Below are 15,298 nucleotides of genomic sequence, written 5' to 3' on the forward strand. Positions count from 1 at the left end.
TCATTATCTCGGTCATCTATGTAGAGTCGATGTCATTCAAGAAAGGAGTGTCAGAAGGCTGTACGGGGCTATATGATCCACTTAATGATGGCACCATTAGACTTTCTTCGGAAGGAATAGGATTTTATTGCATTGAGGAGAAAGAATCGCAGGATGATTACCTGTCATTCACAGAGAAGTTATAACATCTACCGGGTGTAGCAGTGTAGAGATCGACCTGTAACTGTTCAGCTCCGTGCCCTCGCCGACCTCGCGGGGAGCATTCCTCGCTTGCCGACGGCATGTGCTGCCGCGAGACTGCGGGAGCTGCGAGCATGTGTATGGCGGTTCTCAACCACCGTTCCCACTGGCGACACCGCGACACGGCACTGGTTCGCCTAGATCGAAACATTAGCTTGTCCTCTCCTGGTAGCGGCGGCAAGATGCGGTGATTTGTTGTCCTTAGATTATCTTCCTCCGAGGCGATTTGTTCTGCCTGAACTCCCCAAACGCCAATCCTGCCACGGGATTATCTCTGGAAAATTTAATCATCTGAAATTCAAATCACAGTGTAAATCTGTAAACACAAACGCACATGAGAAGAATAAATCGTGTCGAAATCGAAATCGTGGATTGATTTTATTTTCAGGCTCCCGCAGACGAACTTGCAGAAAAGAAAGAATTCTCTGAAGTCTGAAGCCGTGATGGCCATGGCCATCGCCCATCAGCAACCGCGCCTACGCGTTGCTTCTGGTGCTCCCTGTCGTGGCCGTGCTCCTCCGCGGAGAACCTGCCCACTCGTCGGCAGACTTACCTCTCGGCGGGCAGGCACTGTGCGGCTGCCTCCGGCGCTGTACCACCCGCGCTTCGCCGCGAAGGCGGTGGGGGGCCAGCTCCGGCGGTAGCCTGGCTTCGTCGCTAGTCCTCGTCCTTGGCGACGTCAAGGTTTGGGCCTCCACCATAACGGCCACCGGAGGTGAAGGGGATGACCAGATGAGATAGGGAGACAGGAGCAAGTGGACAGGATAAAAGATGGATGGGGACCCACATGTCCAGTCCATGTCATCGTACAAATCATGCCACGTAGGCGATTTAATGTAAGCTAACCATGTTTTGGACCTCGGTGATACAATTAGCAAGTTTAGGAGATCTGTAATTTAAAAGTTTGGGAATATAGATGACACATTCAAACAAATTTAAGTACCGCACATGCATTTTACTTATAAAAAGATAATAGAGGCTAATATTTGGGACTCACTGAGCAGATTGCCAGCAAGAGCGATGACGTAGCGCCATGTCGGCTGAAAACAGGGTGGATTTGGGGGGTGGGGGAATTTGTGTGCAGGATAGCTGCAAAGCCCTCCTGGTACAGCCCTGGTCTAATGGTGGACACGTGGACAACGCTTGTATCCAAGGACAGGCTCCGACGCGATCGACGCGGCTCATGATCAGTGGGAGAATGTGGCTCCAGACAGAGCACAGGGACACGGCTCGGCTCCATTTTTTTTCCTGTACGCCACTGCACATATTAGTCGTCCGCCGCCGCGCGACGAGCGACGACGTGTGTGTGCTGTACCATCGGCGCACTTCCTGCTACTGTGCTCTGGGCGTAAGTTCTCTACTAATCCATTCATTCATTCAGTTAGCATGAATTTCTCCGATTTCATGATTTATTATCAGCACACGATTTAAGACTTTGCGCCACCAAAATGCAAATACTTTATTTGGGTAGTTTATCAGCAGAAGTAGCTTCAGATATATTGTTTCCCTTGTCAAACATTTCATTGCATTAGCAGTAAACTATAGTACATTGCATCAATCCAATTTTCAGAATCAATGTACTGTATCAGTTTCAGATCATGCTGACAAATTGGCTGCTGATTAGAAAGGCCGAATCAATTTAGAAGATGCTGATTTTGCTTGGAATTGGTCAGCGGCCCTCGCAGGGCTAGTGTAGTGATCAGATTACAGATGCATTGTGATGGATGTATTATCTGAATATGTTGAAAATTCAGAAATTAAGGTTCATGTGAAGAAGAAATTTCTGCAATGAATGGATCTTTATGACTCCTTTCCTAAGCCTTTGAATAAGTAAAGGTAGCTGGTAGCTGCTCGTGTTTCTAAATGATGCCCATTTAGTTCAGGTTCTGTATATTGTAGTCATCAAATTACAGTTGTACAGATATGGATGCGTTAAAAAGGAGATGGATGCGTTAAAAAATGATAATTTTTCTGATTTGTTGCAAAATAGAATCTTCAAGTGTTATCTGGATGATGATCACCCATACTTGAACAATCAATGGTGGCTGCAAGGTATGTTGCAGCAGGGTATCATCGGGAACAATCAATGGTGGCTGCAAGGTATGTTGCAGCAGGGTATCATCGGGAGGCATAAGTGATGGCTGAGACGACCTCCGTGGCTTCTACGCAGTAGAATCATCACAATTGTGCGGCGGCTAGGCACGCGGTGCCGCCATCAGTATATCGGACGTTGGGTTTGGGATCGCGGGATGAGAGACTAGAGCCGCGCCTGGGAGCCTAGAAGTGGAGCTGTGCGTGGAGAAGCTGAGTGAGTTAATACGTGAAGCCAGGAGGAGTCGAGCGTGCGAGTATGCCGAGCGCAAAAGAGATATGCCGTCTGATCATCTAGGCCAGGAGGGTTTTGCAGCCCTTTGCACACAATTTTTTTCCGGATTTGGGTTGGGTGGTCGCGAAGTAACCGGTTTCGAGAGTGAAAATTTGGACCGGCTGAAAACAAGGATCGTGAATGGACGGTTTTTGAGGGCAGGGTGAAAATTTGGACCAGCCCATAATCCAAGGGGTTGAATAAGACTTTTTCCAATTCTATATCTCAAGCTAGGCCCAGAAGAAAAGTAAGGGTCCACGCCATAACGGCCCAACTCTAAACAAGTTGTTCTGGCGTATCCCTCGTATAAATCTTCCCAACCCTAACCTCGTGGTGCTTCCCCTCCCCATCTCCTCCGACCATGTCTACCTCCTCTCATCCTGACTGCATCCTCCTCGTCGTGCCTACTTAAAACCTAGAAACACCGATCCCTAACCCTAACTCCCACATCCACCCCCGCCACCACTGGCCTCCACCGCGGCCGCTTTCACCCCGCCTCCTCTCCCCCGAGCTCTGCTTAGGGTTTCAAAGACGTGTATCAGTCGTCACCGGTAGCTTCCGTCCCTAGCGTAGCCACTGGTATGTTTCGACGCCTTCCTCTTCTCTTTCTCTATTTTTCCCTTTTCTGGATGAGTTCCAAACTGACAAGTTTCTCTGTTAGGCACCATGTCATCCCTATACGAGAAACGTCCACTCGATGCTAATGGAAATGTGATTGGAATGGTGCTTCAAGGTACACAGAGATCTATAGACCAGGTGGCAATATACAATATGGTCACCCTCAAGTATTCTTCAATTTATGGGCAGCAAGGCCCTGTGACAGAAGAAAGTCTCAAGTCCATCATCAATGAGATGCTAGAGCAATGTATTTGTGGAGTAGAAGGTATCTCAGCTGCTCAAGCAATGGAAGTTAAACATGCGCTTTCTAACATTTGTACCAATTTCTCTATGCAACCACGCCTGAGCGGCCACATGGATTTTGTGACTAATGCGTCATACTTGCTATGTCGTATTTTGGGTTTAACTGTGTTGCATGGGTGGGTTCTAAATCCTGAAGTTAGCAGCTATGATTCTCTTAACAGATTCTCTCATGAAGAGTTGCTGAAGCACACATGTGATCTAAAAGGACAAAATGACCAAGTCTGTGATGGTTTACATGATGGTTTTAAAAATCAGCTAACTTCTTATGGGTTTAATTCTTTACCCGCGAAGTTAACTGATGATGCAATAGCACTACTTTTCTGTCGCAACAGATTGAATATTTATTCACAAGCATTGTGATGTTGTATATATATATGTAACTGATGAGGACATTCGCAAACAAATGTCTGAAGCGGTTTGGATGTTGTTTGAAGAGTGCCAAGAAAGAAATATTTACTTCACCGAAAAGTATACCACTGTCAAAGGGCAACCGTGTGAAAAAGAGGCTAGGGAATGGTACATGAGGTTTCTTCAGATGAAGAATACTCGGATGAAAAATGAGAAAGTTACAAGGACAATCTCATGACGTGGCAGTCATCTCGAAGGAGAATCAAGATTAACAGTTCTTTTATGTAGTTATCATGAACTTTTAATTATGTCAATTTAAGATATAAGTTTAGTTTCCATAGGAATTCTGTTTGGTTCATTTGTGTGCAACCTAGTAGGTTCTGTAATTTAAATTATTTAATGACTTTACAATTTCCTTTCTTTTGAACTAGAATTTCAAAAATCAAATACATACACAAGAATTTTGAGTAATGTTGTGCGCTTCCTTGTGTTATTAACTGTGATTTTACTGAGTTGCTGTAGATCGGGCTTTTCTTTGTTGTCTGCTATATTGTAAGGTCATCTGTTACGTGGTAACAAATTGCATTGGTAATGTCTTTTGTCGTTAGTACCATGCTGTTTATGCAGCCGAATTAAGTTTAAATACGTTTGGGTTGTGCACATCCTTGTTGAACATTGTTGGCACTGGCTGATAAATTTACTGTTATCAATTTTTTTCACTATTCTTTCTTTTGACGAAATATGCTTTTACTGTATGACTGCCTTTTCTTTATCATTTAGCATTTAGACTGGAAGTGATTCTAAATTCTAATGTTAATATTGTGCACAACATCATTCTTTAAGCCGACGATGTTCTAATTATGTGCAGTAGACTTGATCGTGAGGTTGCGGTTACAGTTCAGTTGATTGAGCACATAATGTTTATTCCTTTTACGTGATCTATTTGCTGACTGTTGAAAGAGGGTTTATAAGACAATTTTGTTTGCAACCTTTTGTCAGCAGAATGGTTTATTGCAGGATAAACTTCTTTAATGTGTTTCACTTTAGCTAATTATAAAGAAAAGTTGTTGTTGTTATAATGTTAGAATTTCTCTGAGATAGGAATGGTGGTGTAGTAGGTCTGAGATTAGGAATACTTTGTGTTGCTTTGAAGGCTGGTCTTTTGAATTCTGTACATGATTGCTGACTTGTGGCATCTGTCATTTTAGAATATTTTAGTTTATCGATCTGTGCTTGTGTGTTCTAGAAGATAGCACTGGTCGTGTATTCTTCTTATTTGGATCTTTCTGTTGTCCTTAAATGTGCTCTTTGTTTAAGTGGTGCATATTCTCAAGTGTTGAGCAACGTGGTGTGCTTATTTCAAGATTAAGAATAGTTCAAGCCTTCCTCCATCAGTCATTTATAGGGTTAAGTTATATCTGTTGGTACCTTGCGTTCAATTTTCAGTTTGAGCTTGCTGATGATGGCCGTCTATGTTGTGGATCAATATTCTTATGGAAACGCGTTTATCCTCCTACAGAGGTACAAGTTCATGTTGGCACAGTTTGATTACTCTGGCAGTTTCCTCATGAAATCAGTTAACTCCATACTTCTTCTGTGATCATCTGTTGCAGGAATCTGATCGCCACACAGTTATCGTGGTGGAAGGACCATATTCTGTGGAGTATGACTCTGTATACGTTTTTCTGACTGTGTGGCTGGGCTTGTAATGTCACACTGGTTCTGACCATTGAGAAGGCTGATGAAGATTCATCGGGAGTTTTGCAGCCGGATTGGAAGCTTGTAGGAGAAATTTTTGTGGTAATTGTGCGACGAATTGAACTTGCTTCTTGGCCTGGACTGGAATCTTGGTCTGACGATATTAGTGATGGTCTGCTTTAGTTGGGTTGCTGAATTTGGAGGACGTCCTTACTCCTTGCTGTTTTGCTTCACGCTTTGAACTATCTGAAGGAATTACTGTCATGGTCTCATGGATGAAGCAAAATTCAACCACATTTTCAGCATTTGTCCTTCGGAAGTCATGCAGTGCCGTTTGCCCCTTAATGCAGTGGCGGGTAAATGATTGTCATTAACTTTTTTTTTCTTTCCATAACTTGAATTAACCTGCCCTACGCTAGTACGTCGTGCAGCTAGTGTCCATCAACATTCAACAAAGACATCAGATCCATGCACACAAGATGAGAGAGAGTACCAATTGCTAGCTACGGATTAACGTTTACAGGTCGATCTCTACACTGCTACACCCGGTAGATGTTGTTCTGCAAGTCTATATTGTACATCTTGGAAGGCTTGAGCCCCTGGGTGGCGTTGAAGAAGAAGAGCGTGCGCGCCCACTTGAGGCGGTCCTTGAGCTTGTGCACGGCCACGGTGTCCGCCATGTGCTCGTGCCGGAAGCAGTTCACGTCGGCGTCCATCTCCCTGTCCCAGTAGTCATACATCCTCGGCTCCTCGTTGTACACGTTCTTGTACCTTCCCCCCTTCCGCAGCCACCCGCCGAAGTTGACGTCCTCCCAGTCGTCGTGGTCGTCCCGGAGCTCCGGCGTCCCCGCGATCCACGCCGCCACGTCCCATGACACGATGTACCCCATCCCGGACATGTACTGCTTCTCCGGCCGCCAGTGGCAGGGCGTCAGGTACCCGTGGTACGCGTCGCGCCGCGCCTTGCCCCGGAGCGAGTCCGCCAGCGACGCCAGGCGGTAGTAGGTGTCGTCGTCGGTCTTGCCCACGTAGTCGTACGGCTCCGCCGCGAAGAGCCGCGGCACGGCGGAGAAGTAGGCGTAGGTCTTGCCGTCGTTCATGTTCTCCGTGCAGTTGAGCACCAGGATGTCGCCGTGCGCGATGATCTCCAGCGACACCAGGATGCGGTCCTCCTCCTTGTCGACGGCGCAGAGGACGAAGCGCACGTCCACCACCGCCCGGACGGGCCGCGGCTGGAGGGAGTAGGCCAGACGCAGCAGCGCGCGCCGCTCGTACGCGCCAGGCACGGTCACGATGCCGATGAACACGCGCAGGTCCACGGCGCCAGCGGTCAGCTGGACCGCCGACGACGTCGTCGACGCCGCGGCGCCATTGTCGCACGACGACGATCCAAACACCTCCGCGAGCTTGAAGCCGTTGGGGAAGACGACGAGGTAGATGACCGCGAGAAGGATGACAGTGAGGAGGACGAGGGAGATGGGACGAGATGCCATCCTGGATGGAGAACTGCGAGTCAGGCTGGTTTTGGCAACTTTTAACTGGTGTGGTGTGCTCTCTAGCCGCTTGCGGAGCTGCTAAGCTTGCTTAAGTAGAAGATGCACTGATGACCGGGAGCACCGTGCTTACTTGGGGAGGTAGATCCAATCCAAACGTGGTTAATCTTTAAATCACCGATCACGCGAGTGAAACCGCGCTTCTATTTTTGCAGCGGTGGGTGCAAATCGATACCTTGAGCTGTTCAAACGCAGCGTTTCTTACCGCAAGATGTGGATATAATTAGCTTAGATCTAAGCCCGGTCAGCTCGTGGCTCTGCCGCCCGTGCAATCGTCTTCCCTGAAGCTCTTCGGTTGCATTTATTGCGTGGATCCGAAGCGAGCAGAATCCGAGGAACGGAACGTGCACTAGTTGACCTATACCACCAGAGCTGACTTGCAGAGAGTGAGCGTCTTTGTTTGTCTTCTTCTCTCGAGTCTGCATAACGGGCCAGATTTTCTCGTGCTTTTTGTTAGCTGGACTTGATTTTCTCCTTATCTTAGCACATCTCATGTTTTGGCCCAGTTACTGTATGTATGTACTCAGCCATACTAAATCCACATGGGCTTCTAGGTATCCGGCCCATTTACAACACCGGATGTAAAGTGTAAACCCTAGCCCACCATATCAGCAACAGAGTAAAAGAACCCATCAGAAACGTCGATGCACCAACGATCCAATCTCAGCCGTTCACCTTCGAATCCGAAGGATACTTATGCGCTGCTAGCGCCGCCCGCTAGGGTTTCTTCCCTTCGTTGTTGCGCCGTCCCCTCCGCTACCCCGCACTCCACCTCCGAAGCTATCGTCTCCGGCGGCAGAAGCGGCAGCGGCGAGATGGTGAAGGGGCGCACGGGGCAGCGCGTCAGGCTCTACGTCCGGGGCACCATCCTCGGATACAAGAGGTGAGCCCTCTTTCCCCTGAATCCCCGATCGATCGCCCTCAGCTTGCTCTTCCCCCGCGTTGTGGATTGTGACTCACGGTTGCTGGTGGGCGTGGTTGATGCAGGTCCAAGTCGAACCAGTACGAGACCACGTCGCTGGTGCAGATCGAGGGGGTGAACACCAAGGAGGACGTCGCGTGGTACGCCGGGAAGCGCATGGCGTACATCTACAAGGCCAAGACCAAGAGCAACGACACCCACTACCGCTGCATCTGGGGCAAGGTCACCCGCCCACACGGCAACTCCGGCGTCGTCCGCGCCAAGTTCAAGTCCAACCTGCCGCCGGAATCCATGGTGAGCCGGGCAGCCCTTCCAGTTGTGCCCATTCGATGTTTGTGTTACTGCTCCGCGTTTTGTGTTCTGGGCTAATTCTGTTGTGTTGTTTTTGTTGTTGCAGGGGCGCAAGGTCAGGGTCTTCATGTACCCCAGCAGCATCTAAAAGGTTAGAATCGATTGCATTTTACTCAACTTACTGTTATGGATTACCGAGCACGCAGCTTGTGCCCTATATGCGTTAGAATGGTATATTTGTGTGTGTTTTTAGTAGTCAGATTCATCAATTGATAATTTTGTTATAGTTGAACGCCCTGCTTCTTGTTGAATACCTCCAACCTATCTTGCCATTGTATCGTAAGCAACTTGTATAGTTTGGAAAGGATGAAAATTAGTGTGATTGAACATCATAAGAAAACTGGTGTCATCCTATATTTATTAATGCAGCGATGGGCTTGTTTTATGTGGTTGCACCCTGCCCAATTAAGGATCAGTTGCTGATTATTTGAGCTTATTTTCAAATGTGCACCGCTGAATTAAGAAGCTATCTAACCTCATTTTAAGCGAGCCTTCCATTTTCTATTGATAAAGTTGCATTGATGCCACATCATCGGAAAATGATTAAAAGATTAAAAGAGACAACTCATAGCTATTTCTATGCCTATGAATAGTGCAATAGCTGGCTTATTTGATCTGCATTTTGATAGTTCTTTAATCATATGCTCATTCTTATGTGCCTTCATACATTTCAAATTTCCTAGGCATATATTTCTGGCAGTGCTCTTTCCAGCTAAACCCATTTTCATTTCCCTGTTTTGTGCTGTATTCTGATATTTGATTGCTAAACATAGTTAGGCCCTTTTTATCTACTTCCATGACTATCAGCTTTTGCCATCATTAAATGTTTTGTGTGCAAATTATGCTGCAGAATTTGCTTCTTTTGTATACTGCTAATCCAACTTGCTTGGGACTGCAAGGCTATGTTGTTGTTGTTGTATGCTGCTAATCCATGTATCTTCCAATGCAGATAATTTCAAGGTGTGGACGATCGTGCTTATCTGTTAGGTTTTATCTTGAGCTAAAAAGTTCCTTGTAAGGGGTCTGTTCAGGTTGAGAGTTAGCAACTTGAATTGTCTATTTGAGAACCCTTCGAAAGTTCTCCCTGGTTTTGGTGTTGTGGACCACTTAAATCATTATATGGAGTTGAAGTTAGAACTGAAAAGTAACTTGTCATATTTTGTTCGTTGCCCACATTGCATCATTTTTCTGGGTTCTGAATCAGAGGTGATATACTTCTGTTTTCATGTGCTTTTTTCTTTACTGCAAACTTATCTCCCTAAAAAACATTTCCACTGGATATTTACAAGCGACCAACATTTGCCTTACAGAAACTCTATAGGCCTTTTCCTGGCTTAGTATTTTATCTATGGATTATTTAATCATTGGCTTGTCCATGAAATCTTATATTTGTTTGTTAAAGATCAAAATGGGTTCAATCTCATGGTTTACGAGTTCCAAGTGTTTCCATGTCCATGAACCTGACTGAACTCATACGTTAACCCCAAACCTACCGTACCCTGCATAGCTTGCGGACGAAAAATGAACATGACCGAACTCATAGGTTAACCCCAAACCTACCCTACCCTACATGGCTTGCGGACGAAAAAGGATATGCCTGCACTGACAAAATTATGACTTTGAATTTGAGAACCAAAATGCAAAAGGATATGCCTGCACAGACAAAATTATTATGGAATGTATAACATTTGGATTTCTTCTCTAGTTAGCAAGCACGATCTGCCCCGTTTGGATCCTTGGAATTGAATTTCATTGTAATAATCATAATTTAGACACAAATTAATTAAGCTAATATAGTTGTACGTAAAATATATTTATATATTATTATTGAACCATATGAAAGATAATATATTTGTATATTATTATTGATCATATGGAAGAGATACTTATGTGCTGCACCTCTACTACAGGGAAGTGAGTCAAAGAGCGTGCTATAAATCACATATTAGAAACATAGCATGAGGATTTATAGAATCAATTTTCATCTCCCACCCCCGTGAATTTAAGATAGCATTATATCTAAACTTTGGAAAGTTGTGGAATGCCACGTTCCAAGTTAGATTTTAATTTCTTCAAAATGACGGGATCCTTTAGCGTTTTTGTGCACACCAAACTTCTGAAGATCTGTAAACAGTAAGCTAAAGCATATCCTATGTAGCTCCACAGTTTTTTACTAAAAGCTGCATTATGATTATATGGAATTGCCCAGATTGATTTCTGAAACCGATACCAGAGAATATAATGCTATCCAGATACGGCGGGACCATCATAATGGGCCAACGGATCCTCGGCGGAACTGACTACGGCAAGTGATGTAGCTGCAGAGATTACAACATTTATGTTCACAAATGACAGCCAAAACCCGCAAGGGCGAATATTTATACACAAATACCGCACGAATTCATTGCACAGTCCGTCACAATCTGCAACGCATGGGCGTCCAAAGGAATGACGCATGGGCGTCCAAAGGAAGGATCCCATCCGCATTCACGTCATCGATACAACAGCAACTCAATGAGACGTATGGACCTTTTCATACTAGTATACTACAGAGAGCAGTGAGGCAGGTAGTTAAGCTTTTCATGTACATGCGCCTGACAGGAAGGATCTGCTCATGGCTCCTGTTTTAGTATGATGTTCATGATGCCTATGGGGGTCTTTGGCTGATAATGCTCATCGGTGTCGACTTCTTCAATCTCCTGTTTGTGTAAACAAGCAGACAAAAACAAAACACAGCAAGTACAAGTTAAGCTGATTTTACTGAACTAAAATAAAAACACGTAAACAGCCCAGGCTTATGCGCATGTCGATACCCCAAACGAGATAACCATTTCAATACACTCAGGCTGATTTCATTAGCGCATCATGTTATATTTCCATATAACTTGGCATATTAGACACCTACTGGTCTATACATTTTAGAAAACATACTTTGTAGCAGTTTCCAGTAAAAAGATTATGGCCAAAATGATCATTTATTACTGGTTCAGTAAGTAAAAGAACCACTGAACACAAAACGATGAATAGAAAACAGTTGTATTCTAATACTCAAGGCAAACAACTGAAGAAAGCTTCCAGAGAGAATTTCAGATAGTACCTGAACAATATCCTCTCCCTTGATGACTCGCCCAAATACAACAAGCTTGTCATTCAAATCAGGAATTGGGGCAGTCGTGATAAACAAATCAAATCCTTTGCTATTAGGATTCTTAGCAGTCCCAATCATAAATGCTTCGTGCTTTGGACTGCAAAACCGTAGATTTTTTTTGTTAATGTTAAGGAAATTGCTATTGTAAAATATCTGGTCTAACAAAACCAAATCCATGATAGTTTAATATATGCACTATTAAGGAAACAAACCTGAGATCATTTTTCCCACTGGCTTTCGCTTTTGTTATCCATTCTTGGGCAGCTCCATCAAAATCAAAATCACCACCTTGAATTACAAAATTTTTTATGATATGGCGGAATGGCATTCCTTTGAAGTGATTACTCTTGCTGTGCCACAAGATCAATGTCAGATGACATAAAAAGTTAATATACTGATATTATATTGAAGAACCCTTAACTTATTAGCTCCATTTCTTTTGCAACATATGTAAAGTCTTTTCCCATGAATGATGTATAGTATGTGTAACAGATAATTTGTACAATATCCTAAACATACTCTCCACAAACCACTCTGTGGTAGCAATAGTTTCACACTTGCATTAAAAACTGGCACACCTGCATGTCATGTCATTACCTAGTTTATCATAATAAATCAAACTCTTTCATAAGTTAACGGCAGATTCAAAATGAGCACATTGATTGCCAATTAACTAACAGTGTCAGACTTGTTTTTCCTTTAGAAGAGCATAAAAGCACTTTCCAAGTTGAATTTTATGCTTCATATATGTCTGAATATAAAATCCTATGAGGATCTTAGTCCAAATTGCTGCAGGCTAGCAGGTGTTGCTTGATCTGCCAACTTTAAAAAAGTATGCTTTACAGTCCACGCTGCAGATTTGTAGTTATTGAATATTGATAGTGCATAGCTTGACCACTCTTACTTCTCAAATATTCATTATGATAAAATTATTTAGCTTTGAAGCTTACAAACTTCTGTGGATAATCATATATGGTGAATATGGCACAGCTAAGTCGTTTTTAACCAACTACAGTACAGCTATACTACAAAACTAACAGTCAATAAGAAAACAAGCAATTATATAAGTCTTGTGTCATGAAAATTATTAAACAAATCAAAAGGTTCATAAAAAATTTCCGGTGCTTACCACAAGTTGATAAATCTATTCACAACATCAGCAGAAGCATCTTTGTATATTTCTATAGTAATTGGACCTTTGCCAGTGTTCATAACCTGCAGAGAAAGTAAGCAGTGATGTTATGATTCTTTCTGCATCGAAGATGGTCAGCTGCAGTAACTCGGGTGGTAAAAAGACTTCATTATGTGCAGAGCATTATTGCATTAAAAATTTGTAGGGTAACCACCGTAAGGTTATATGCTTATCTTTTTTCCTATTCACAGGCAATACCAAAGAATCTGGTATTCTTGCTAGTTCTGTGGCTACCAAGTTCTATAAAATGTGCTGCCAGAACAACAGACAACAGAAGCTTAGCATAGCAAAAGAAACACTTCATAGCTAGCCATGCCGCGGCATACAAGATATCACAGTATTAGCTCCCATCAACGACTACATTTGGATGATTCATCTCAAGTCTAGTGAAATCATTGCTTAGTGTCAAACTTCGATCGGTTCTGTCTGAACTCTGCTTTCTTTATTTCCTGAGCACATTCTGTGAAGTATAGAACATTTGAAAATAACACAATTCGTTGCCCCCTCAACAATTACTATACCATTACCATCTATCTTGCTTGAATTTCCCACACAAAGCCATAACTGCTATGCTGCAAGCAAAGTTGTTTTCTCGTGCACAAATTTATACATCCTCAGCAGAACAATATTTGTTTACAGAAATTTCAAAGCATCATATGCTTTAGCCTTTAAGGGTTGTCATGTTTGAAGAAGATGAATCATAACTTGACTTAGCCCAGCAAGTTATAATGCACATTTCCAGGAAACATATATCCTCAAGATATATCCAAATGTTAATTAAATATTAAATCAACATATGTGACTTGACAATAAACCAAGTTGAGAAGAGGAGCAGAAAAACTCACTGCATATCCCGGTCTACTTGTCATTTTTGAATCATCTGGTCGCACAGCAAGCTTGAAGTCATAAAAATGCACAAGAGAGAAAATCAATGAGTTTGATTATTTGATGTATAATGTCCCTTAAATTAATAATACTTTTATCAAATCAATTTTATTTAATATTTAGGACCACTCCAGTTAGCTGTTTCATTTTGTCACAAATGAACAACATGAAGAAAGCACATTTAAGAAGTAAAGCGAAAAATATGACCAATGTATTTCTTATAAACAAGAAAAAGATGCACTATGTATTTCTTGTAAACAAGATTTCCTATAGTTTCTATTACAAAAATGAATAAGACTCGATTTCCATAGCCACTTGGATATGTTAAACCCCAGGTGTACAATTATGACACTAACCATAATATCACTAGACAAAGATACAAAGTTAGGAAGTAATCTAAGAAAACAAAAGATAATGCAAGAAAAAGGGATGGTATAAGACCTACTTGATGATTCAGTAAAGTTATACCTACTTAGAAATAGATAATGTATGTCAAAATAGATAAAGGAGATAATACCTACTTGCAGATTCAGTAAACATAAGACAAGAAGAGCACAGTTGCATATACAAGATTGTGTGATTGTATAATGTACCTCAGCTTGATGAAGATCCATTTCAATGTCTTGGGCTGATCTGTAGTTGAGCACATCGATACAGGAATGGTTAGCAGCAGGTATATTTAACTACTTATTGAACAAATACGATAAAGATTGGCATGAGCTTACTTAATCTCAACATATTGCAGTATTAACTAGATTGGGTATGCTCACTTGCTCAGGACACCAAACAGCAAAATAGACAAAAACGAAGGTTGCGGAATGTGGAGAAGAACATTAACCTTTCATGCCAATGCCTGTAAGTGGCATAGAGAGATAGCACAACCAAGACGACAATCAGGTTCCATGTGACGATAGTAGAGTAACTGATTCGAGATGGAGCCTTCTTCGTCTTGCTTTGAATGAGCAATTGCTTGGGCTTTATCCTCGCCATCTGTTACTCGTGCAGGGCAACAGCTGTATCCAGGAAGTTCTCCCTTTCTAGGTCTAGGAACTAAAAAGACAAAGTTTAAGTAATAGCAAGAGAAGGGAACAAAAAACAGCTCAAAATCTGCAATCAAACGTATGATCTTCCCAGCAATATAGCATAAAGGGCCACATTTTGTCATTTTGAAGAACAGGGGAAAGATTCTGCATAATTTAGCATGGCTTCGAATGACCCTGTTGCTAGAGATATTCTAAGCACAACGCCCCAGCACCAAGGGCGGACGCAGTATAGGACATGGGTGTACACATGCACATCCAATAATTTTTGGCAAAAAAAAATCCAAGTCAGTGGCTATAAAATACATGGTCAGATCCGAATACCAATACTCCACATAATAGGGTTTGGTTGTGACATTTTAGGGTTTGGGGTGTTCGATTTCGCACAGCAGGAAGGGAAGGGAGTCGGCGGGCATACCTGGCGGATACTGGTCGCCGGCGAAGCGCCCGACGACCTGGCTAAGGCGGCGGCGCTCGCCCTGTGGTCGCAAGACGCAAGGCAGAGAGAGAGGGGAAGGAGGGAGGTGTTGAAGTCGTGAGCGGAGAAAGAAAAAAAAAAACGAAGGAAAGGAGGGTTGAACGTAACACCACGCGCTGCTCTCTGCACACAGGCAAATGTTGCTGCGAAGCATGAC

At 43.2% G+C, this 15,298-nt stretch overlaps 3 protein-coding genes across 3 annotated transcripts; 1 reads left to right on the forward strand and 2 right to left on the reverse strand.

Annotated features, from left to right (window-relative positions):
* Positions 1 to 6,052: 6,052 nt before the first annotated feature.
* On the reverse strand, positions 6,053 to 7,143 carry LOC101757346 (beta-1,3-galactosyltransferase 6). The gene has a single exon (XM_004954096.2). The coding sequence runs from the start codon at positions 7,063 to 7,065 to the stop codon at positions 6,112 to 6,114; it is 954 nt and encodes a 317-aa protein (XP_004954153.1). The 5' UTR covers positions 7,066 to 7,143; the 3' UTR covers positions 6,053 to 6,111.
* Positions 7,144 to 7,845: 702 nt separating this feature from the next.
* Positions 7,846 to 9,571, forward strand: LOC101757747 (60S ribosomal protein L35a-1). The gene is made up of 4 exons (XM_004954097.4): positions 7,846 to 8,008; positions 8,113 to 8,341; positions 8,445 to 8,489; positions 9,348 to 9,571. The coding sequence occupies exons 1-3, from the start codon at positions 7,941 to 7,943 to the stop codon at positions 8,484 to 8,486; spliced, it is 339 nt and encodes a 112-aa protein (XP_004954154.1). The 5' UTR covers positions 7,846 to 7,940; the 3' UTR covers positions 8,487 to 8,489; positions 9,348 to 9,571.
* A 1,099-nt stretch (positions 9,572 to 10,670) lies between these two features.
* LOC101758160 (peptidyl-prolyl cis-trans isomerase CYP21-4) lies at positions 10,671 to 15,241 on the reverse strand. The gene is made up of 8 exons (XM_004954099.3): positions 15,082 to 15,241; positions 14,462 to 14,673; positions 14,217 to 14,256; positions 13,584 to 13,634; positions 12,676 to 12,761; positions 11,759 to 11,896; positions 11,496 to 11,643; positions 10,671 to 11,097 (listed from the first exon to the last, which is right to left on the reverse strand). Exons 2-8 carry the CDS (start codon positions 14,611 to 14,613, stop codon positions 11,011 to 11,013), a joined length of 702 nt encoding a protein of 233 aa, XP_004954156.1. The 5' UTR covers positions 14,614 to 14,673; positions 15,082 to 15,241; the 3' UTR covers positions 10,671 to 11,010.
* Between the last annotated feature and the right edge of the window lie 57 nt (positions 15,242 to 15,298).

Source organism: Setaria italica, chromosome I (genome assembly GCF_000263155.2).
Source record: "Setaria italica strain Yugu1 chromosome I, Setaria_italica_v2.0, whole genome shotgun sequence".
NCBI lineage: Eukaryota > Viridiplantae > Streptophyta > Magnoliopsida > Poales > Poaceae > Setaria > Setaria italica.